Source organism: Nuphar pumila, chromosome 13, assembly GCF_984573655.1.
Source record: "Nuphar pumila chromosome 13, dmNupPumi1.hap1.1, whole genome shotgun sequence".
In the NCBI taxonomy this organism is placed as follows: domain Eukaryota; kingdom Viridiplantae; phylum Streptophyta; class Magnoliopsida; order Nymphaeales; family Nymphaeaceae; genus Nuphar; species Nuphar pumila.
The window spans coordinates 74,796,485-74,821,842 of NC_143261.1; the positions used below are offsets into that span (position 1 = coordinate 74,796,485).

Genomic DNA, 25,358 nt, shown 5'->3' on the forward strand with positions numbered 1-25,358 from the left:
TGGATTTTTTCCAAAAAGATTTATCACTTTAATGCCCATTTCAAATATTGATAATTTTATATCTAACTGTAAAAATTCAAGTCCAGGTACATGTCTATAAATCCGCTGATCAATCCAGAGATAATTTTGATTCTAAATATCACACAGATCAATCAGCAACTAAAAGAAAGATTATTTTTTTTAGATAAAGAAAGATTGATTTTTTTTAGATCCTTTCTCTCCCAATCGGAATGAACAAATGCAGATGCAGGAGTGAAAAGATTAGGTGCAATATGATTACATAAATATTTGTGCATTAAGTCCTGACAGTTGTAAGGTTCAAGACCTGATGGAGGGCAATCAGGTGCTTAACGCACAAAAAAATTGTGCCATGTGATGGAAATCGAGCCTACCTCGATGCTGGAGCCAATAATAAGGTGTAGGGTTGCACACGAGCCGGGCTCGCACAAAAAGCTCGGCTCGATTTAAGGTGAGCTTAAAAGTCTGTATACGAACTCGGCTTGAATTCAAGCTCTAGCTTGGCTCGAGCTGCATTAAATTATATTAAAAAGAAAAGAATTCATAGTGTGGAGGGCGGGATTTGAACCCAAGACTTCAACATTACCCATTTGCCTAAAAGCAAGTTTTATGAATATTAGCCAACAAATATCCTAAAAGTAGACCCCATATTATTTTATTAATCAAGGTTAATCGGGCTAATCAAGGTTAATCAAGCTCGAACACCTGATCAAGCTCGGCTTATTTATTTATTTGAAGGAGTCTGAGTCAGGTTTAATCGAATCAAGCCCGAGCCAAGCCCAGCTAGCTTAGCTCGTTGTGCAGCTCTAATAGGATGTATAGATATTATTTTAATTTCGTAATAATCTTTTAATGTTTTTTTTTATATTTTTCAATAGAAAATACAATTCTTGACTATTAAAGCATAAAAAACAAATTTTTATTGATTAAAAATTACAATTTTCGTGTCCTCGTTTTCTCTTTCTTGAAAATTTTTTGAACTTACGAGTGGAACTCACGTCTTGTAAGGTGGTGGGGCGTGAAAAAAAAAAAGCAGTTGGGTTTCACTCATCCCCATCTTCATACCTCACTTAAATTTTAAGATGTTAGTTGTTTTGATCAGATCTGACCCTGTAGATGGATTCAGCGTTGTTGATTCAATACGGATCTATCTTCTTAGATAGTATTTTTTCAAAGAAAAAATATCATTTTTTAAATCACAAAATTTTGTGTTTTGTTAAATAATGATGTTCGGATCACCAAACAAAAATGAATGATGTAGATCACATCTATGAAGTCCCAAGTCCAATTTGATCAAAACAACTTGCTTCAATGAAATCCCAAGAAGGGGTATGAAGATAGGGATGACCCACTGACACAGACCTGGTCCTAAGAGCTGATGGCTGTATCCGCTCAACCCAAAACCAAGTTATAGGATGTACGGAAAACAAAATTTACCAAAGGGGGTTTCGCTTGTTTGGTAGGAGCAGTTAGTGCACGTCACCTTTTTGTTGGGAGGTTGCCGGTTCAAAACCCAATGATATGGTTGTATAACCTGTAGTGGTTTGCCTAACCCCGGTTAGTTTTTCAAACAAAAAAACCTGAAAATTTAAAAATTTCAGGCATAAATCATCATTTTTAAACACAAACGGATTCAGATATAATTAAATGACCAGATACTTGACCTGAGAAAAAATGATTAGGGTTGGATATCAGATCCAGATACATGTATACCTCGCATTAAGCAGGGAGAACGGTGTGACTCGATCCCTGCTATTATGGGCCAGGAATCAGGCCTGAGCTTGACCTAAACCAGGCTTAGACCCGGCCTAGCCAGTTCACAGGGTGGGCCAAAAGCCTGCTGGCCCGTTTGCCCAAGCCCAGCCTATGAGAGAGAGAGATGGCTTTCTGAATTGAAAGATTTGGGAATAGCTGATAGAAACGGGTACTGGTATTGGTATATATACAAGATATTGGTATTGGTAGATAAGGGTTTAAAACCCTTCAAGTACGTCTACTTGAAATGCATATTAACATGGATTTAACGTATATATTTTCACAAGGATATCTGTGAATTAAAATAACTAAAAATGCATATTTTTTCAATCATTACTGTGTTATAATTTCTTTATAAGTTATACTATTTGAAAGTATTAATGAAAATGCGTCCATGTAAGAATAAGTATCATATAATATAATAGAAATGAGGAGGTCATGGCCTGAGCTTGCCAGCTAATTAGGATGGGTTCTTTAAAGTTTAAACGTTTAATCTTTTTGTTTATGGTTTTCAAAATAAGTTTGATATGAGAATTTGGTAATATTGTACTTGCTATGTGCCACGCAACCGGTATATTGAGTACCAATGAAACTATGGATTTCGGAAAGGAATGCTTTAGTCATGTAATACCTGACCTAGCAAACCAAGTGAGCTCGAGGCTACCTGGCTCGGCTAGGTCAAAAGGGGGTGCCCTTTCCCCTCCCACGTTGAATGTGGTGGGGAATGAAAAGGACCCACATTAAGAATCCTAATGAGAGGACCCTTTCACTCCCCATGCATATAGTGGAAAAGGGGGAGAGGACCCCTTAATAAGGAAGTAATGAGGTGAATGGCCTATACCTAAAAAAAGCTCATGGGTCCCTTTCTCATTCTCTTCATTTGCAGTGAGAGAGAAAGAGAAAAAAAAGGGTAGAGAGAGGAAGAGAAGTGAGATTGAGAGAGAGGCAGCATAGGAGATTGTGACATGGTATAAGGTAAGTCACTTCTCTTCTTCTTTTTCTTTCTTTCTTCTTTTTCTTCCTTTCTGCCTCTTCTTTTTGTGTAAAAGAGAAACGACGAGATAGAGAATCGAGTTATCTGTCTCAACCATTGTGCCTACAATCTAACCAACTTGGTATGGGTTAACCCAGACCGAGTTCGGCCAGGTTGGAGACAAGACAGAGAGAGGTTTCTCTCTGTCTTGGCCAGTGCGAGCCAGCTAGCGGGTCTGAGCAAACTCAGATCGAGCCCGGCCAAGGCAATGGCAAAAGTGAGAGAGTCAGTCCTCTCTGTCTCGGCCTGCTAAGTGTTGGCCTCCAGGTCAACCCAGTCTGGGTGAGCGAAGACCGAGCTCGGTCTGGTGAAGGTTGGTACGAAGAGCCAAGGCTCTCTATCTCGGTCTAACTGGACAAACCCCAACAGACTCGGTTCATGTGAACCCTGACCAAGAATGGGCTCTTTGTCTCGATATGAAAAGGAACCATATCGAGCCGGGTTCGGTGGGTGGGGGCAAAGAGATTTTTTTCTTAATGTCTTTGTCCTACTGAAGGAAATCTGAACCTACTCGGTCTGAACCAGACTAAGTCGAGTTTGATCAGGGTGAGACAGAGAGTGCACACTCTGTCTCGACCCGAGAAAGGGGGAAGTCAGACCAACTCGATCTAAATCAAACTGATTCCAGTCTCATGCTCAAGACCAAAACCTTGAGTTCTCTGTCTCGGGTTTTCTCTTCGAGAATGGGTAGACTCACTCGGTCTAGGACAACTGAATACCTTGGTCTAGGAGCAACCCAAACCAACTCAGTCTGGCGTGACCCAGACTAAGTACAAGCGAGGATTTGAAAATAAAATAAAAATAATAAATATATATATATATATATATATGTATAGGAAAAAAACTGAGACAATGGCTATCTCAGTTTCCTATCTCGAACCAAATCCGAGTTCAAAGATAATTGGATCAGACCTTCAACGGATCGGGTTTGGATTCAATGGACCAACCCAAAACAGATTGGGTTTGGATCCAGTAAGACAAAACCAGAATGGATCAAGTTTAGGGCCAGTTCAAACCCAAACCCAATCTGGATTGAGTTTTGGTTCTATATGGTATCAAACCCGAAATAAACTAAGTTCAGATCTGTCATACCAGATCTAAATCTTTGTCCAATTTAAGATCCACATTAGATTAGATTTGGATCTAAGTTGAGGAATCAAGAACTAAACCAAAAAGATCCAGTTTGGATTAAACCTAGACCAGAGCTTAAATCAGGTTGGGTCGAGGTTAGGTTCAATAAATTCAAAATTATCAAAAGGAAGAAAGGAATATGTATGTGAGAGTGAGGGTCAAGATTTGAACCCCCAACCTCTCATGAGAAGGGAACTACCTCTTACTAGTAAGCGAACCTGGTCTAATTAGTCATAGAGAGAAAATAATTTGTATATATATACCTGATTTGGGTATATATATATATAAGAGTTAGATCCAGGTCTGCTCTTATCCAAAATTTGAGAATCAGATCAAGACTTTTTACATGTGAAATGATCATTTTGCCTTTGTTCTACCTATTTCGATAAAACGGGCATAACTTTTTACATGTCGGATTCTGGTGAATTTTTAACGAAATCCATTAGTGAATGCCAACATGTCAAACACTGTGAATTGGGGACGAAGTCTAACAGAAAGGCTTGGAGTGTATTTTTTAAACAAAATAAGAGAGTGAAAATGATGTTTTCAGTAATATGTGATTTATGTTCGTATATAGATCCAAACTTGGAGAAAGACTAAGGTTGAGCCTTAGTTTGTGAATTTGAGCAACTTGAGGTAAGAGAATATTTGTAAATAACTTCCTAGATTGATTACTTTATGTATATGAATTAATCGACTGAATTGCATGCTTAGGAATCTATATTTTTGATGTTTTAATAATATGCATATAGACTATGGTACATATTACATGTTTATCTTAATACTTGATCATGTCATAATGTTAGCAGATAATATGACTTGTATCGTGGATGTGTTTGCTCTAAAATTGAGAATAATGGTTGAATACATGTAATAGATTGCAAAAAATAAAAAGGAATGCTAGGCTTTGAGAAAATGAAGTAGAGTTCTAGGGTACTTTAAAAAATGATTTATTTTGAGAATGTCACGTTTATACCTTGGAAGGGATATTGTAAGTGACGCGGTATGATTAATTAATAATGTATCTTTGTAATAGATTGTTATTCCTAGAACTATAGCATGTATATGTGATTACATGTTGAACATTAGTTAGTAAACATATATTTAAAACTATATAATACACTAACACTGAGAAAATAAAGAAAAAAAAAGAATAATGCACATAAGGTAACAACACAGAGAGTGATAAAGAATTTTACTAAGAATGACATAGTCTAGGGCTTTGTTAGAGGTGTGTGTATCTCATTTGTGTCTGAGGAATTTTTAGGTAACCCTTAGGATTTAAAAACATTATCTATTGGACACATGTAGAAAGTAGCATGAACCACAAACCTTTAGGGCAGATATAGCTCCTCGGACACCTTAGAGCAGGTATAGCCCATTGGGCTCTTTGGCTAGCTACCAATGGATATATTGTGTTTTTTTGCTTGCAACTAGTGAGCAAAACTGAAATGATTGAAAGTCTATAGTCTTTACGGGTTTGGATTATATTGTTTGTGGAGTGGTTCATATGTTTGGCCAACACTCGTAGACTCAAAAGTTGTCTACATTGGTTGTTACGCCCTAAGAAGCTATTTATAAAATAGCTGATTAGTTTAGAGGACGACATTGGGATATGTTTACTCTTAAGATAAGGAATGGTTTCAGAAAGGGAAGAAAAGAGGTAAAAAGGAAAAAATAAAATATGTAAACATGTGTGCTAGTTAGAGAACTAAAACTCAGACTAGGAGTTTAGAGCTTACTACAGTTGTAACGGTCGTATCTTAAATTTATAAATAGAATCTTACTGAGTTTTGGACTCACCACCGTTTGGATACAGTTGTAGGATCAAGAAGCACAGCAAACAGGAGGACGTGACTCATGGACTCGGATATTGGTTGACCTTGAAGTACTTGGCAGTATTTTACTTAGATTGAATGCATTTTTATATTTTGAACATGTATTTAAATAGTTTAATATTGATAAACATGAATGATTGGCATGTGATATTGGATGATGAATTTGATAATTAGAGCATGTGAGTTGGATTGTGCAGGAGATTGAGATAGGCATGTGAAACTTGGAGAGTTCTCATGCAACAATAGCTATCATGCTAGTATCGGTATAGCCCCTTACGAAGCTCTGTATGGTCGGTCATGCAAATCTTCTATATGTTGGGATAATGATGGTGCTAGGACAGTGAAATTTTCGGAGGTTATTTTACACATCATAAATCAGGTTTGTTTGATTCGCCAAAGGTTGCTAGCAACACAGAGCAGACAGAAGAGTTATACTAATCAGATACACAGAGAGCTTAGTTTTGTCAGATATCATCTTCATTCAGATATCACCTTCAAAGAGTGTTTTCAGGTTCAGGAAGAAGTTGAGTCTTTGATACGTGGGACCTTTTGAGATCCTTGAGGAGATTAGTGAGTCAATGTATTGAGTGGTACTTTCACCCCAGTACTCTCACATCCACAATGTCTTTCATGTCTCAATATTGAGAAGTATGTACCAGATCTCTCGTATGTTATTCAATATGAGAAGGTTGATATACATGAGGACCTATCGACATAGGAGATATTGATGGAGATTGTGGACCGTCGAGAGAAGGTGCTTTGGGGTAAGACAATTCTGGTATTGAAAGTGTGTTAGCAACATCATAAATTGGAAGAGTATACTTGGGAACCTGAGAATGACATGCATGAACAATATCCATATTTATTTGATACATTTTAATTTCGTGATCGAAATTCTTTTAAGAGGGTAGGAATGTAATGCCTAGCATTTTTTAGTATTTTTAGAAATTAATTTTATTAAATTAATGATAATTTTGATGTCTGTTCATATAAATATATATTTAATTAATTAAATAAAATAAGATATCACATTGGATCTTAGGAGTGAACCCTAGTTTGAATCTTGAATCTTTTAGTTAAAACTCATAGCTTATATATGAATCTATAATCTATATAATTAAAAATTAATTAACATTTAATTAAAGACACTAATTAGACCTTGACTAGTCAACCTAGGTGACTCACCATAAAGAGAGAGACATAGGGGGGCGTCTCTAGGGGAGTAACCTCCTTGCTTATGTGAAGCACCACCTAGGCTTGGTTGGTTAAGAGCTTGCTTAGCTTTCAAGGTAGGTATTTGTATTAGGTGGCATTTAGTTAATTCATTTTAATTTTTCTTAGGCATATTCTAGGCATAACCTAGAACCCCAAATAGGATCCATGATGAGGTGGCATTAGAATAGAAATATCCATGTGGATATTTAGTTTAGACTCCTTGTAGAACCCAAATCCAAGGGGGTGTGTTTTCTTAGAGGAGTCCTTAGGACTCAAGGCTAGCAAAACCCTAACCATATTATAAAATAACCCATTCAGGAGAGAGAGTAGAAAGAGTGGAGAGAAAAGGGGGAAAAGATGAGGACATTTTGAGGAGGAACCGAGGAAGAAGAAGGTACATGAACCAAACCCTAGGCAAAAAAACCTCTTTTATCTGCCATGGGAGCTGACTACCTATGTGTTTTCCTTGTTATTTTTGTGTGTGGACTGATATGAGGTTTGTAAACAACATCTATGTGAGGAGAAAGAGAGATCTACGGTATCTTTTTGGAGTTCTTTTATGTTTCATGCGTTCTTGGTTGCGGTTCGATACTCGTTCATGCATTCTTTTAAGTTTTTTATTTGTTTATGCATCGAAGGTATGATTTTTCTCACCATCTTTTAGGTTTTGGGTTTAGTATAGGTTGATCAAGTATAGGATCATATTCGTACAACCCGATCTTGTATTTAAAAGCCCTATTTCTTGTTCTTGATTGTAATCTTGATTTTTATTTGTTTTCCAATATAGAACGCCGTAGATGCATGTTTAGATGTATGATTAATAGTTTAATTTGTGTTTATATGCGTTTAAGCATGATTCTATAATGATTTAATGAATCAAAATCTTTTATGGTGAATCTTGGTGTATGATTAAATTTTTATGTGTTCTTGTAATATCATACAATTTTTCTATAATTTTGGATTTGACCAGTCTTTTTGTAAAATTGATTTTTCTTAAACGGTGCATGAAAAATAAAAATTTATGACACTCTAAACACATAGAAAAAGATTTCAGTCCAAATCTTGTGTTCATCTAAGTTCAGATAAGGGAGATATGTCCTATGCAAGTGGGAATAGAGAATATGTCGTGAACAATGAACCCGTTTTGACTGTACAACTTTAGAAAAGTCATGTTCTTTTGATTTTGTGTTATTTTGATCTAATATTTTGTGATTAATTCTTGATATATCTGAAACCCTGTGATAAAATTTTTATATTCTAATTTATTATGGTTTGAAAATTTAAAATTGGGCAAGATAACTTAAAATTTGTATTTTCCTAAAATCTATCCTGTCCATGAACAAAAGTTACTAAGTTGAAATGAATTTGTGGGGGCGAATTCAGGGTTGTTAAAGTATCTGATGGAAAAGTTGTCACTTTTTCTTTCCTAATTTCATTTTCTTGCTTCCAAGCATGGCATTAATGCTTCTTCTTTTGCAAACTCACTAACACCACCTTAATCACTAGGGAAAACATCATAAATATCTACAATTTCATTATTTCTTTGATTTTTTCCTAATAAATGAATTTAACTTTTTATCTTTTAGAGTCAAACATGTGGCCAACAAATTAGTATTTTTTTTACCACCGTGGGGATCGCCCACATGGCCAACAGGTGGTGGTAAGTAGGGATGCACAATGAACCGAGCCAGCTCAGGTTCATCTCATCCCGTAAATGAGCCGAGCTTGAACTAAGCTTTGAGGCTTGACCGAGCAAACAAGCCAAACTAGATAAGGCTTGGTAGGCACGATTATATTTTATATAATATAAAATATTATATATATTAAAAAACATTGCATTGCCCCCATCCCACCTCGCCTCAAGCCGCAGCCCTAACTCAACCCCACCCTGCCTCAACCCCCAACCCTACCTCGAGCCCCCAGATTTCTCTCTCCCCATCTCTCCCACCCTGTCTCTCTGAGCTCTCACTGAGAAATGAGAGGTGGTAGACCGGTGCACCTCCTCCGACAGATCCTCTGACACCATCCGACGAGATTGACACCTTCGAGTTCAAGATCAACCACTGGGAGACTACGGCTTCACCAGCCACGCGAGCCCCCGATGAAGAATACTGATGATCAACTCTTCCCGTAAAACACTATCCACAAGATGCGATGCGCGGCTGAGAAGCTCGCCAAGGCCTGGTGCCTCACCGGATTCATCTGTCCTTATGCTGCTAAGCTCGGACCGAGCCAGGCTCGACTGCCAAGCCTATACACCAGTTTACCTGAGCAAGCCGAGCTTGAACATGCCAAGCTCAGATGAAGACACCTGATCAAATCCCTGCTGATGCACGAGTGTGTCCATAGCTTTCAGAGGTGGGCCACGTAAGGCAAGGACCCACCCAGAGTTTCCTTCTCTTCAGCAAAGCTTCCTCGTCATAAAAAAATAATAAATTAGTGTTTTTTTTTACAGGCTCTTTGTAAGGTAGTGGTAAATAGATTCCTACATAGCTTACGATGCTTGCCGAAAGAAAACCCAAGGTGAAGGCCCACAATCACCCAGACTTGAATGGCCCAACTCTAAAATCTACGGACACACCTGTGCACCAACAGGGTTTGATCCGGTGCCTTCATCTCAGCACCCTCACAACCACCCCTGCTGACCACGCGGGAGGTGGTAAAACTGATTGATTTGTCACATCTTCACTACTATTGGTCAAATGAGATAGCTGGATGCTTGCAGCTTGCCTATACAGAAAAAATTAATAATTCTCATAAGGGAAGAGGTGAAGGCCCATTCAAAAGAAACTATTTGCTACAGTACCAAAAGAGAGAGAGAATCCCTGTGCACCTAAATTTTTGTTAACTTGGATGTACATTATCTAGGACTTGTCAAAACCACATGGTGAATTTGTCCTTTTTACTAGACAAAGATTGCTGTTTCAGAAACGAAGCATATGGAACACATCCGCAGGCTTTTATTTCTCAATAAAAAAGGAATGTAAAACAAGAATTGAAAGTGGAAGACAAAATTTCAGGAGTGACGAACCTCCATCTTAGCCTCAAGTTTGATGACCAGAAATGCATATGGAGCTTGTCTCCCATGAAACAATGTCCAGGGTTAAACTTCTCTTTACACAGAGTAGCTCATAACCAGGAATCCCTGCAATTTTCCTCTTCAGCTCTCTCTCTGAATCTCGAAATGCAATGTGATCTCAATAACAAAAGTTCTAAATTACATAAATACGTACAGCACGAAGGTGTATGCTGCAACCATGTCTATATACAAAACCTTGCTCTGCAGAAAGAACAGTGAAACAAACCATTTGCCACCTCTGCAAGCCTCCTGGCTTATGTTTACAGCTGTCAGCCAGATTAAAAACTAGAGGCATACTTCAAGAAAGCTGTGAAACAGCTTGAACACAGCATTTCTTCTCAAAATGGCCCAGATTTGTATCAACTGATTCCAACTCTAACCAATGATGCCCTGATCTGCAGACAACAAAGTCCGGTAGAAAATTTAAGCCTCACTCTTCCCAAGAAATACGTCGGTGCTGTCAGGAAACAGGGGACCCATTCTTGGAGTATCTTGAAGGTGGAACTCTATTGAATCCTCGGACAAACTCAGGCTTCATCCTTTTCACTGGAACGGTATGGGAGGATCTGAATAAAGAGTCAACAAACTGAATTAGGCAATTCCCATATGCAAAACAATGGTCCCAATATTCACTCTTCCTAACAAATATATACAATAAGCAGCTCTATAATGGAGCTTACTTTTTTCTCTTCATCGCTGGAACGCATGGTATATAGGCATATTCTAACTCTACTCTAAAGAAATAAACAAAATATAACAGAGATCAACATTAATGGAGCAGTTTATGCCTCACCTTGGAGAGCTTAACCGCCGTTGGGTGTGTTGAGCAAATGCCGTAGACTTCAGAGTAGCAACTGCCTCTTGAGCAGCCTATGAAAATATCAAACTCAGATCAACAGGGGTTTGTAATTGAGAAAAAAAGTTGCACACGCACAGAATGAATGCAACAATTATATTCAATGAAACCATAAACTGCTTGCCCAAATTTAAAAAAAAAAACTGCCCGACGTGAAACAACTGTTATTTAGTCTCAACAATCAAACAATAGGCCTGGCTATATCTCCAGGTTTACTTTTTATGCAAAATTGTGCCCTTTATTGTACCACACAGAAAACATTTGGAGGCATATTGGTCTACAAATGCAAACATGTATCAAAGAGAATCTGGTACAAGATTCAAAATAGAAAGACTAAGTAATAAATTACAAAACTGAAAAGCACCAGCAAAATAGACAAAACCTGCTGCTTAGCTTCTTCCCAACTTGAACCAATGCCCTTCCCCACAACCCGTCCTGCTACTTCAACCTTAAGTGGAAATTACAACCAGAATTAAATAATAAGTAAAGCAGCTTATTGCTAAACAATAGTCCACTAAGTCAAGTAGAGTCGAGGCCTTTCAAGTGCAATGTACATCATTATAGAAATCTGAAGGCCTGAAAACTCTCAACCAACCCTCACCACAACACATCTTAAACAATAGAAACTAGTAAGATATGAAGCTAACCTGTGCGTATACTCTCCCATTACTAATTGAATCAATTGAAAGTGAAGGCTGCTCTTGAAAAACTAAACTAAGGCCCTCCACCATGCACTAAGATAATTAGAGCTAGGATCAGCATCTCTGAATGCCCTAACCTTATTCCATAAATTCAAAAATTATGAGGAAACAGGATCTGGCAATTTATTTCTTACCAATTCCTTGAGAGATGAAACAGCAGAAGACTTTAGAGATCCCCCAGGCCTCTGGTCCGGAAATCTGGAATGCTCAGAAGTACTTGCAATTGGCATGTCCTCCCTAGATGACCCTATATGACCAAAGGAGCTGCCGGGATCATTCATAAAACCATTTTCATTTCCATCATTAATCTTTCTTGAATCCCCATGCAAGGCTCTAGGTTCCAAGGAGATACTTGATATATATCTATCTGCAACAGAGGCATCTTTGTTCATGAAACATTTCAAGAATATTCATAAGAGTCTATGTCAGATTACAAGAACATCTTAGCACCTATAATAGCAAGCATTTGATGCAAATGGTTCACCAGAGAAACATGGACATTAGCATTTAAAGAGTAATAAAGTTTGATGATGTCTTACTAGCTAAATTTCTAAGAGATTCCTCAGCAGCCTGTAGCTGGGCTTCCCTTCTTGTTCTGCCAATCCCCTCACCAATTTTTTGCCCAACAAACCAGACCTGTGAAACATGGTAACTGGATAAAGATTTTAAATCTATACTAGGAAGAAACAGTAGAACATCATTTTGGTCATCTCATCGGCAAATGTTCAACCAACGGAGTCAAAAGCAATCATATACTGAAAAATATATAGCAGAAAAGATGATGCATGAAATTTGCAGGAATCTTGTAGAAGGGAGAAATAAAATTGTTAGCAAGTACAATGGAGAAGAAAATACAGGAAATACTCATCACAAGTAGAAAGTAATAGAAAGTAAAACTAAAGAAATAAAAGCCTGGATGAAATAATCAAATCACTGACCTCACAGGAAAACTGCAACTCCATGGCTGTATTTAGTAATGGCTTAAAGTCCAGCTGCAAAAGTAATAAATAGTTACAATAACTGAATTGCATTTAAGAGATATAATAGTCAATACAGCATCCATATCTATTGCAAGGCCTATAGTCACCTTCTCTCCAATCTTTATTGCAATCTCTTGTAGAGCAACAAGGGGACTTGATGGATTATGAGAAGAAACTAGACCAGTTTCAAAATGAAGATCCCTTGTGCTTGCAAATCCCCGACCAAAACCATAATGCATCTCTGCATAAAGAAAATTTTCACCTTAAGTAAAGAAACAACTGATTCAGAATGATGAATAATTCATCATAGGATTTGCAGGACACAAAAAGTGCAACCCAGTTACCTGAGAATGAGGACATACAAAACAAATGCTACCATGAAGCAATTTCATGCAACAGTATATCAAGAAAAGAGAAATGCAGCCAATCAAGCACCAGTATGGAGCTACAGTATATTTATTGGTAAATGGTAACACCATTTTGTTAATCATTTTTCATGGTACAAACTGTTAAAATGTATATATATATATATATATTATAGGGAAAATATTTGCTACTAATGGTAAGGAACTAATGAGCTAGAAATCAGAGGTGCAAGTTGTATCGGCTCAATCTAACCACATAGATGTGTTCAGCATGGTTTGTTTGCTAAGGATGAAGCCTTGGATCATGCTTTTCTGATGTAAAAATGTGATCTTTTGAGTTATGAAATTTTGGCACATTGTGGGCCATTGATTTGAACCCCCTTTAAAAACCTAATTACTTGTCATAATCACATGATTCAAAACAAGTTTCCTACTAAACAACCCATGTAGATCACACTTGTAACACGATCTACAAAAAATCCAAAATTTTGAAGAAAAGAGTGATTTCTACTCATTAGTTCCTTACCTTCATTATTAGCATATATATATATATATATATATATATATATATATATATATATATATATATATATATATAGAGAGAGAGAGAGAGAGAGAGGAATGAAAACCTGCCCATTACAAAACATGTAATAAAACAAGTTCCTTCAAAGATGTTTACTAAATCACCAACAATGTACACTCAAAGAGTTCCACTAAAAATATTGAAATTAACACTCAAAAGAACCACAAAAAGAGCTCACGCACAAATACCTGTTAAAACATATGTAATAATACCATAATACCCGATAGGGGTATTATGGTCATTTCACAAAATACCCCATAGGGGTACTTATTTTGTTCCTCTTATTTCACTATTTTTTATTTTTCTTTCTATTTTTAAATTTGTATTTTTTGGATACCGAAAAGGGGCCCCACAATGGAGTCGTTGGGGCCCCCAACGGTCACATATGTGACCGTTGGGGGCTCCCAACGACTCTATTGGGAGCCCCTTTGGTCTCCTTTTCTTATAAATAGGGGGAACCCCCCATGTAGGTTGTATTGCTCTTGAGAGCTCCTCTTCAATAATAGTGATATTATTTTTCATGTGTGTAGCCTTTTTATAAGGCCCTTTGTATATCCCTTAGTGGATTTCCTCTCTTGTGCTTGTTGCACTTGTCCGTGTGGGACATAGTGAATGTTTTAGCATTCTTGGTTTCTTCCGCTTATTTCATTACATGGTATCAGAGCCATAAGATCTACTAAAGGTAAAATCTTGTCTCTCTGTACTTCCTTTCTTTCTCACATCTTCATTGTGTAGCAATGGAAGTCAAGATCGATCTATCATTCAAACTCAATGGAAAAAATTACATGATGTGGGCATCCGCAATGGAGAATAATCTCAAAGGCAAGAAGCTTTGGGGTTATGTAATGGGAACCGTTCCGGAACCCCAACTTAAGCTCACAAAGATGGAAGGAGATCAAGAGAAAGCACTTGAAGGCGATGCTCGTCTCAAGGCCATTGAAGATTATAATCATCAAATGGAAGATTGGGAGAGCAACCATGCAAAAATCCTAGCATGGTTTATGAATAATGTCGAACTTAAGGTATGTGCAAATATTGCAAAATTCCGTCGGGCAAATGAAGCTTGGTTTTTTATGAAGGGTATGTTTACCCAAAAGGATCTTGCAAGAGCTTATTTCTTGCAAGAAAAAGTAAGAACCACAAAACAAGGTGACATGAGCATACAAGATTACTATAGTGCTCTAAACCCTTTGTGGGATGAATTGGCTCTTTTAGAGCCTAAATGGGTATCTATGGAGGATGTGGTTCTAAGACAAAAACAAATGGAACAAGATAGATTGTTTCAATTTTTATTTGGGCTTCGTCCCGAATTTGAACAAGTGAGATCCTCACTTCTCCATAGATCCACGTTTCCTCCCTTAGAAGAAGCTATTGCCGAGATTACTCAAGAAGAGACTAGGCATAGCATGGGTAAAAGCATAGAGGAAGTTCTTGCCGTATCTAAACCCGGCAATCATGTTAAAACATACAAACCACCTCATTTTGGTAAGCAAGGGAGTGGTGGAAGAAAAATGATTATATGTCACCATTGTTATGAGCCGGGACATATTAAACCCGTTTGCCCAAAGCTAAATGGGGCATTCAAGCCAAAGGTGGCTTCCGTTGAAGAATCCACCACCAAAGAAGATGACGGCAAGAACGGGGATCTCAAAGATACTCTTGGACAAATCTCCTTGGCTCTTCAACAAATTTTAAAGGTCACTTCTTCCACCTCCGGTGCCGCCATTGCCTCATCATCACCTCCCGGTACGTACTCTTGGATTTTAGATTCCGGAGCTTCTTTTCACATGACCCCTCATGAAAATGCATTAACCAATGTGCACACCAATTCAAAAATGTCTTGTGTCTCTACGGCCGATGGAACTTTTCTCAAAATAAATGGTGTTGGAACTCTTGATTCTAAAAATGTTCAAAATTTCCTTGTTCCAAAAGTTAGAATAGTTCCAAAATTAAATCTTAACCTCTTTTCCGTTTCTCAAATAGCCGACCATGGATGTGAAATATCTTTCTCATCCCAAGGGTGCTTTGTGCAGGATCTCCGGTTCGGGAAGCGGATTGGGCAAGGCCATAGGAAGGGAGACCTTTATTTTATGGATAATTTAATGCTTCCAAATACCTCATTTTGTACTTATGTCCAAGACAAAAATATTGAAACTTGGCATAAAATGCTTGGACATCCAAGTTACTCTAAAATGTATCTTTTTCCTTTTGGACACAAGTTTTGTAAAGAAAAAGATATCAATTGCAAAGATTGCATTTTTGGCAAAATGAAGTCTACTCCTTTTCCTATTAGATCCTTTGTGACAACAAGACCTTTTGAATTGGTGCATTCTGATGTTTGGGGGCCATCTTCGGTTCTATCTAAAGGTGGTTATTCATACTATGTTACTTTTATTGATGATTATACTAGATATGTATGGATTTATTTTCTTAACTTTAAATCGGAAGTTTTTAACTTCTTTAAAGAATTCCATGCAAAAATTCAAAATCAATTTCAAAGTCAAATATCCATTCTTAGATCCGATTCGGGTGGAGAGTACTTATCAAATGATTTTCAATCATATCTAAAACAACATGGCATTTGTCATCAAAAATCTTGCCCAAGAACTCCTCAACAAAACAGTCTAGCGGAAAGAAAACATAGGCATATTTTGGAAACCACTAGATCCTTACTCATTTCTAAAAATATTCCTAAAAATTTTTGGGCCGAAGCCGTGTTAACCTCCACCTATTTAATCAATAGGATGCCATCTTCAAAATTGAATAATATCTCTCCTTATGAAAAACTTTTTAATATGACACCCGACTACAATCGTCTTCGGATTTTTGGGTGTAAATGCTTTGTTCTTTTACATAAAAGAGATAAATTGTCACCTAAAGCAATAGAATGTGTATTTTTAGGATATGGTGAAAATCAAAAAGGCTATAGATGCTTTGATCATAAAAACAATAAGTTATTTGTCTCCAAAGATGTAACCTTTTTAGAAGATGAAAATGGATTTGACATATTGGAAAAATCAAATGAAATTGATTATATGTTTATCAATGATCTTTTAGAAGATTCAAATGATGACTCTTTGAGTCATCCGGAAGTTTTAGAAAATACTCATGATGCTCATGATAATGATGTATCACCAACTAATGGTGACAATCTCCAAGTATACACTCGGCGTGAGGAAGCCCAACCTATTAGTGCTTTAGAAAAATTCTTGAGGCTTAATGAACCCCTAGAAGAAACCTCCCTTAGGCGTTCTTCTAGAGAATCAATTCCACCTAATAGGTTTGTCTCATATGAAACTCTTTCACCTAAATATAGAGCTTGTCTAATAGCCTTGCATTCTTACTATGAACCCTCCCATTATAATCAAGCAAAAAGTATACCTCATTGGGTTGAAGCAATGAAAGTTGAACTAGATGCTTTAAATAAAGCTAAAACTTGGGAAATAGTTCATCTTCCTCCAAATAAGAAAGCTATAGGATGTCGATGGGTCTACAAAGTCAAAATAAAAAGTGATGGTTCCCTAGAGCGTTATAAAGCTAGATTAGTTGCTAAGGGATACTCACAAGAATATGGCATCGACTATGAGGAGACTTTTGCTCCCGTGGCTCGCATGACAAACGTTAGAACTTTAATTGCGGTAGCATCATCTAAGAAATGGCCTATATTCCAATTAGATGTTAAAAATGTCTTTCTTAATGGTCAGTTGAATGAAGAAGTATATATGGACCCTCCGCCGGGAATCAGTGTTAACCAAGGTCAAACCCTTCGGTTATTAAAAGCCTTATATGGTCTTAAACAAGCCCCTAAGGCTTGGTATGATAGATTTAGTGCTATCATGTTACAATTGGGATTTCGCTCATGTTATACTGACACTGCTCTTTTTGTTAAACATGCAGGTAATAGTATCATCATCCTTCTGCTTTATGTGGATGATATGATCATCACTGGCAATGATGAAAGCGGTATTCTTAAAGTTAAAAATATGTTAAAACATAATTTTGATATGTCTGATCTGGGTTTTCTCAGGTACTTTCTTGGTATAGAAGTTGCATACTCTCCTCGAGGGTATATTTTGTCACAGATGAAGCTTGCTGCAGACATATGTTCCAAATCTGGGATTTCAGATGATAAAAAGGTGGAGACTCCCGAGGTTATCAATGCTAAACTACGACTGGAGGATGGAGTTCTGCTGGATGATCCTACGCCCCACAGGCAACTCATAGGCTCCCTCACCTATCTGACTATCACCAGGCCCGATATTGCTCATGCTGTGCACTCTGCAAGCCAATTTCAGCATGCTCCTACATCTGTGCATATGAGCGCTGTGCTCCGGATCATTCGATATATTAAAAATACTTTGACTAAAGGGCTATTCCTATCCTCAATCTCTTCCTTAGATTTACTAGCTTATACTGATGCTGACTGGGGAGGAAACCCAAATGATCGAATCTCAACTACTGGCTTTTGTGTGTTCCTAGGAGATTCGCTAATTGCTTGGAGGTGCAAGAAACAGCAGAAAGTCTCATTGTCTTCTACTGAAGCAGAATACAGGGCTATGGCAACTACTACAATGGAGCTAGTGTGGCTTCGAAGTCTTCTTCAAGATATGGGAGTCGAAATTACCGGGGCTTCGAAGCTTTGTTGCGACAACAAAAGTGCCATCTACATTGCCAGCAACCACACTTTCCATGAGAGGACGAAACATATTGAAATGGACTGTCATTATGTACGTGATGAATATCTTCGTGGGACAGTAACACTGCCATATGTCACTTCAGAATATCAACTTGCCGATTTCTTCACCAAAGCCTTGCCTGCTCCTCGCTTCTTGTTCCTCCTTGGCAAACTTTCGGTCATTCCCCCGTAAAGTTTGAGGAGAGGTGTTAAAACATATGTAATAATACCATAATACCCGATAGGGGTATTATGGTCATTTCACAAAATACCCCATAGGGGTACTTATTTTGTTCCTCTTATTTCACTATTTTTTATTTTTATTTTTATTTTTTTTTTTAAATTTGTATTTTTTGGATACCGAAAAGGGGCCCCACAATGGAGTCGTTGGGGCCCCCAACGGTCACATATGTGACCGTTGGGGGCTCCCAACGACTCTATTGGGAGCCCCTTTGGTCTCCTTTTCTTATAAATAGGGGGAACCCCCCATGTAGGTTGTATTGCTCTTGAGAGCTCCTCTTCAATAATAGTGATATTATTTTTCATGTGTGTAGCCTTTTTATAAGGCCCTTTGTATATCCCTTAGTGGATTTCCTCTCTTGTGCTTGTTGCACTTGTCCGTGTGGGACATAGTGAATGCTTTAGCATTCTTGGTTTCTTCCGCTTATTTCATTACAATACCCACTAAATGGGTTCAAGAAAAAAAGGAAAATAATAAATTTATTGATTGTAATCCACACTAAAAGTGATACATGGAGTGAGGGCTATGCCCCATATTTATACACAAAATAAGAAGAAATATAGAGAGTTGTTGGGCTCCCAACAGCCCTAATAGAGCCTTTGGGGTGCCAACGACTCTCTTGTATTGACTAGTCAACATGTTGACTAGTTCAATACAAACTAAAAACAAAATAAAAACTAAAAAGTAAGCCCTAGTTATTAAGTTAGTTATACATGTAGAGGAGAAGGATAATACCAGAATAAAAAATCTTAAAAATTGTGTCAGTCAGACAAGATTGAAATCCAAATTCAAACATAACTTAACTAAACCTGTCATACAAAGCCTTTGGTGCTTGTTTAAGACTATACAAGGCCTTGTTTAAGCGAAAAGCTTTTTCTTTAGGGATAACTATGTCAGGAGGTGGTTCCATATAAAGTTCATCAGCCAAGCTTCTATTAAAAAACACATTTTTAACATTCATTTGATATATAGGTCATTTCTTCATAGAGGTAAGAGCTACTAAGGTCCTAACTATGGTCATTCTAGCAATTAGAGTAAAGGTTTCCTCATAGCAATTAATCTGACTTTGTACTTTTCAAGAGTTTTGTCAGTCTTGGTTTTAACTTTATACACCCATCGACAACCTATAGGCTTCTTTCCTGAGGGAATGTCTTGAATAGTTCAAGTATTCGTCTTTTTTAAGGCATCCAATTTCACTCTCATATCTTCTACCCACTCGGGATGTTCCTTTCCTTCAACATATTTAGAAGGTTCTATGTATGAATGTATTAATGTAATGTAGGCTTGAGACATAGGTGAAAAAGACTTATAGAACACAAATTTTTCAAGGATTTTTGACACTCTAGATGACCTTGTTTGTATATCTTCCTGTTTTTCATTACTTGTATATTTTTCGAGAGCACATAAATGTTCTAAATTACCACGCCTAAAATATTGAATACAATCTTGATCTTTATGGGATGATTCTTTACTTATCACATCATTTTTAATTTCTTAGTCTTCATCAATATAACACTCACAAATCTTTGGAATTAAATCCAACAGAAAATAATACTCATTTATTTCTTTAGTTTTCTCGGTTTCCAAAAAAGATACATTCCTTAAAACATATAACCTTTTAGTTTTAAAGTCAAAACATTTGTAACCCTTTTTATTATTTACATATCCTAGAAAAACATAAATACATTTTTTAAGGAAGAGGATGGCATTCTGTTAATAAGATACACTGCAGCTAATGTGGCTTCAGCCTAAAAATTTTTAGGTACTTGATTTATAATAAGTAAAGTCCTTGTTGTTTCTATAATATGTATATGCTTCCTTTCAGCTAAACTATTTTGTTCAGGGGTATAAGAACATGATTTTTTATGTGTAATACCATATAAGTCTAAGTAATCTTTAAATTCTTTATATAAAAACTTTCCTTCTGAATCAGTGCGAAAGATAAAAATATCATTCTTAAATTAATTTTTTACTAGATTACGAAGTATCTGGAAGTGTGAGAAAACTTCATACTTATGTTTAAGGAAATAAATCCAAGTGTGTCTCGTAAAATCATCCACAAAAATTATATAATACATAAAATCACCCTTTGATATAACAAGTGCAGGTTCCCACACATTCACATGTATTAACTCAAGTGGTCAATAAGAAACAAAAGTTCTTTCTTGAAATGGTAGTCTCTTCATTTGACCAAGAATACAATTTTCACATGTAAAAATTTTCATCTTTAGAAAAAACTGGATCTTAGATGTATTAGGATGGCTAAGTCTCTTATGTCATAGATCCAAATCCATTTTCTGAATATTACAACAAAATGCACTTTAGGGTATTTTCAAAAAATTCACGTAGTACAAGCCTCCTTCTCTATGGTCTTCCCTAATCAACTTCCCCGACTGACGATCCTGCACTCGACAACCATGAGAGGAGAAGGAAACATTATATTCATGGTCAGATAATTGAGAAACAGATAAAAGATTTTTAAGTTTAGTTTAGGAATATATCTAATTTGTGAAATACAAAATCTTTTTGAGTTTTGATAAATGTTTTTAAAATTTCCTATTCCTTTTATCTCAAAAGATGTTTCATCGGTGGTGAAAACATTTAACTCATTTGAATTATGACATTCGGATAACATATCACTATTTGGTGTCATATGAAAAGAGGCACCTGAGTCAAGAAGCCAAAGAGATTAATCAGGATCAGATATGCCGAAGGAAGAGATCGCGACTCCAGTGGATAAAGATGCTCCTTTGAGTAGAGGTTGATGAGCTTCCATTAATTGTGTTAAGGACATGTTTCCAATAGATGGTTCACTCGACTCTTGTGGATGTCCAACCAGAGTTACTGAAAGCTTTTTAGGTAGGTGAGAAGCTCGCTTTACAGAAACTCGCTTCGGGAGCGTTACTCTTCGCTTCCAAAACTTCATGAGAATCTTGATTCCCCCATGCTTCTTCTATGCTTCCCACACGCATGGTCTACGCATCCTATATGCTTTTCTCATGTTTTTTTCATGTTTTTCATGTATTTTCACTCACGCTTTCACTCACTTCCCACGTACTTTCTCTAAATTAGTAACCATCTAGATTTTAACAAAAATTTAACTCTTTTACTGAAAAATCATGAAATATAAGAATGATCAATTTTATTTGAGTTTTTATTTGTTTGATTCCTATTCAATTACCATATTGCTTCATTTTTTATTCAGATTTCAAATTGATACTTCGCTTCCCACTTCCTATAAATTTAAAAATGTCGCGCTTCTCGCTTTCGCTTCTCGTATCATTTTCCGCCTCACGCTTTCACTCACTTTCCACGTGCTTTCTCTAAATTGGTAACCATCATTGTTAAATTTTAACAAGAATTTAACTCTTATACTGAAAAATCATGAAATATAAGAATGATCAATTTTATTTGAGTTTTTATTTGTTCGATTCCTATTCAATTACCATATTGCTTCATTTTTTATTCAGATTTCAAATTGATACTTCGCTTCCCGCTTCCTATAAATTTAAAAATGTCTCGCTCTCGCTTCTTGCTTTCACCCCCCTCCTAGACGATATGGGATTATTCTTTCCATCATCTCATGAAGTTCATTCATAATGGTGTATGAGAAAGGTAAAGTATATTTCTTTTTATAGATGCATTCACATTTAATGCATTCTCTCTCTCATAAATACTTGGTTATTTATGTTCTTTCCCAATGTCAAAGAATGAATTTAACTTGTATCTCTTCAACGTGGAATAGTCTCACATCATTCAGGAAAGAAAAGTAAGCTCACCCAAAAGGTATAAAACGAGCTCATCCTCCCCCATTTACACGGTTCATGGGTCGGTCTTCTTTGGCCTGACTCTATCCAACTAAGTCAAGTTGGCCCAACCTGTACATATTTCAGCGGGTCTCAGGATGATTTTTCAAACCTGAGACCTAATAATTTTGGACTTAGCCCGACCCAATAATAATCGGCTCAGGCTTTCTGCAGTCATATGTTCTTGTTGGGTCTATCAAGACCTAATGGGTAGCAAATGAGGCCAGCCTGGCCCAACCCAATGGCCACCCCTACTCACCCCCCTTGAGGTCTTCCATAGTGGATGATTTCTGTTATATAATGACTACATGGTGAATTACAAAAGTACCCTTTTCTACAATCATAAAGTGTAAACACACCCCAATCTAATTTGAAAGACAATATTGCCACCAATACTAATACACAAGTACAAACACAATTCATAAAACCTGTTCTTAACACAAATTTGCACATAAAGTGATGCCATGCAGCAGTAACTTCACGCAGTGATGATTCATGATGAGGCCTTGCCAGTTTTACTAAAAGTTATACAAGCTATACAAAGAAGCAGAGTGCCTTTAGAAAACCACGCTTGAAGTGATATGCCAAACCTTAACTGCAATTAATTTATGAAAGCATGCCTCATTATCGCAATGTTTTTGAAGGATGGCATCATCTTAAAGGAACTTATGATTCAGCAATCTTCCACTAAAAGAAAAGTACTAGACAACAGAGTCCAAGAAATAGATTCCATTAAAATCAGTCCATTGCTCTGAGTAGGGCACCAACAATACTTATATGTGTATTTATCATAGAAAAAGACTAAACTGAAAGGTACCTGGGATGGGTGCATAACTTGAGTGTGAATGATTTTGCCTCAGGCGGTCATCTCCAAAATGTACCTACCATTCATTACTTATTTAGCTTTATGCACATGCTAGTTTTTAAAATTATATTAGGCAGAGACATAAGCAAATCTTATACCAATTTACCTCTTTTAATAGTCTTTGGGACTCATACAAAGGTTTATCAGAATAAATTGAATTTTCCACACTAGGGTAAAATAGTGGATGATGAAAACGTACAGAAAATGGTTCTTGCTCTAAAGGAAAATCTCTATGAAGTCTGTTAAGCTGCCTTGGGCTCATCTCTTCCTCCATTCCAAGCCAGCTTCCTTGTGACTGTGTGGATGGTGCCGGGATATGAAGGGAGGGTCTTAATTGAAAAGGATGATCAGCCACAGCATGTTCCCTAGTGTCCTGACCATGTTGCAAAATAAGCAGCCTTCTTCGTGTATCAGGGTCTAATTCTGATTCCGGGACCTCTCCCTCTTCTCTGCCAGGAGAAGCCTGCAAACTAGATTCTGAAGGAGCAGGATGACCTGATGGTCTTTGTGAAGTATTTGCAAATTGACTACCAAGTGAAAAACCCTGAGAACATGGTTGTGACACAATGTTAGAAGCAGCAGCCAGCACAGGTTGAGAAGACTGAGTTCTTGGATCAGGATTATTAACAGCAGGAGCAGGAGCAGCTTGAGCAACAACAGCAGCTTGAGCAACAACATTTCTTTCCTGAAAGAAGAATAGAATAACAATTAAAAAATAAATAAATGCAAATCAATGTACTATCATGACCTTCCTAAATCTAATTTCACAAACACAATTTATGAGTGAAATGTCTGATTAAACTTTTGTAAACTAGAAACAGCACATGGCGTTAGACGGAAATCAGCAAGAAAAACATGTTAAGGATAAAGAACCTTCAATCTTCTCTCGACTTCAGCATCAGTCAAGCCCTCTGGAATAGGAGGATCCTTATTTCCAATTGACAAAGAAGAATCATCCTAAGCATATAGCATGAATGCATAAAAACTATGAGGATGCTAACACGCTTAGAAATAATCATCCTAGGAAATAAAATGACACTTTAGAAACCAAAAAGAATTTAACATTTACCTCTGAATTTAAGTAGTTGCTCACATCAGGTGCACTTGGCAAATCTCCAAAATCATCCTCATAGAATACACCACAGATACGTTGCAATAGGCCATCATCGAACTCTCTAACAATCATAACCATAACACATGAAAGGCAAATTAGATTCTTCAAATACAGAACTATGTATGATAAAATATAGGAAAGCAGGATAGATTAACCAAGTGTGAATAAAATGCCACAAGTATTTTTTTTCTTACTTGAAAAAGCCACCTCTAACATTACATGCAACATTTCTTGCAACACATAAAACTGGAACAGCATTGCTTGCCTACAGAAAAGACAGAGATTGAGAAAGCAAGACTAGGAAGAGAAAGATATAAAAGACTAACTGTTCCAATACTAAACACTCAAATTGATGGACTTAAAAAAAATCCTATATACCTCTGCTTGAGGAGCATAATATGGGGCGTATGCAGGGACAACATGAACTCGCGGTTGATCTTTATCATCCCACACCTTCAGCCGATCATCTATCACCATTGCCATTTTTGGATGGCAGATTCCATGTTGAAATACATTAGGCAGTGATTTCTTTGAACCTATTGAGTACCATAGATCAACAATTTAGCATTGTTTAAAAAGGTAACTGTTAAAATATATGTAATCAATATATTTATTTATATATATATATATATATATTTATCACACACTACCCGATAAGGGGTAGTTCTGTAAACTCGCCCAATAGGGGCATTGTAGACTTTTTCTCTTTTCTTCTTTTTTCTTTTTCCTTTTTTTCTTATTTCTTTTTTGCTTCTTTTTTTGTACTTTTTGTGCATTAAATGCACAGCCATTGGGGGGCCCAACAAAGAGTCGTTGGGCCCCCAACGGTCACAATTGTGACCGTTGGGAGCCCAACGACTCCTTGTTGGGACTCCCAATGGTCCCTCTCTCTCTCTTTTCTCTAACTCTCCCTCACTCATCTCTTGCCTATAAATAAGTGGGGTCTCCCCCTTTGTAATGGGTGGCTTCTTCAAGCCTCTTTGTGCCTTTATAAGATTTTATGCTTTCTAGCCATTATTGGCTTTTGTGTATGTCCTCTTTTGGACTTGTTCTTTGATTTCTATGTGTGAATGTTCATTGTAGGACATACATTTCTTTTCCGC

The 25,358-nt window shown here is 37.0% G+C and overlaps 1 protein-coding gene across 1 annotated transcript in view; it reads right to left on the minus strand.

The window, feature by feature from the left end:
• Positions 1-10,117: 10,117 nt before the first annotated feature.
• Positions 10,118-25,358, minus strand: part of LOC149818729 (RNA polymerase II C-terminal domain phosphatase-like 1) — a 46,773-nt gene continuing 31,532 nt past the window's right edge. Inside the window, exons 4-17 of the mRNA XM_089984193.1 lie at positions 24,634-24,791; positions 24,450-24,520; positions 24,211-24,316; positions 24,015-24,098; positions 23,341-23,826; positions 23,094-23,157; positions 12,714-12,847; positions 12,565-12,618; positions 12,166-12,262; positions 11,761-11,993; positions 11,573-11,659; positions 11,308-11,373; positions 10,863-10,939; positions 10,118-10,635 (exon numbers count right to left, since the gene is read on the minus strand). Of these exons, the coding sequence (XP_089840319.1) occupies positions 10,530-10,635; positions 10,863-10,939; positions 11,308-11,373; positions 11,573-11,659; positions 11,761-11,993; positions 12,166-12,262; positions 12,565-12,618; positions 12,714-12,847; positions 23,094-23,157; positions 23,341-23,826; positions 24,015-24,098; positions 24,211-24,316; positions 24,450-24,520; positions 24,634-24,791 (1,823 nt within the window). The 3' untranslated portion in view covers positions 10,118-10,529. The remainder of the gene's footprint in view (positions 10,636-10,862; positions 10,940-11,307; positions 11,374-11,572; positions 11,660-11,760; positions 11,994-12,165; positions 12,263-12,564; positions 12,619-12,713; positions 12,848-23,093; positions 23,158-23,340; positions 23,827-24,014; positions 24,099-24,210; positions 24,317-24,449; positions 24,521-24,633; positions 24,792-25,358) is intronic.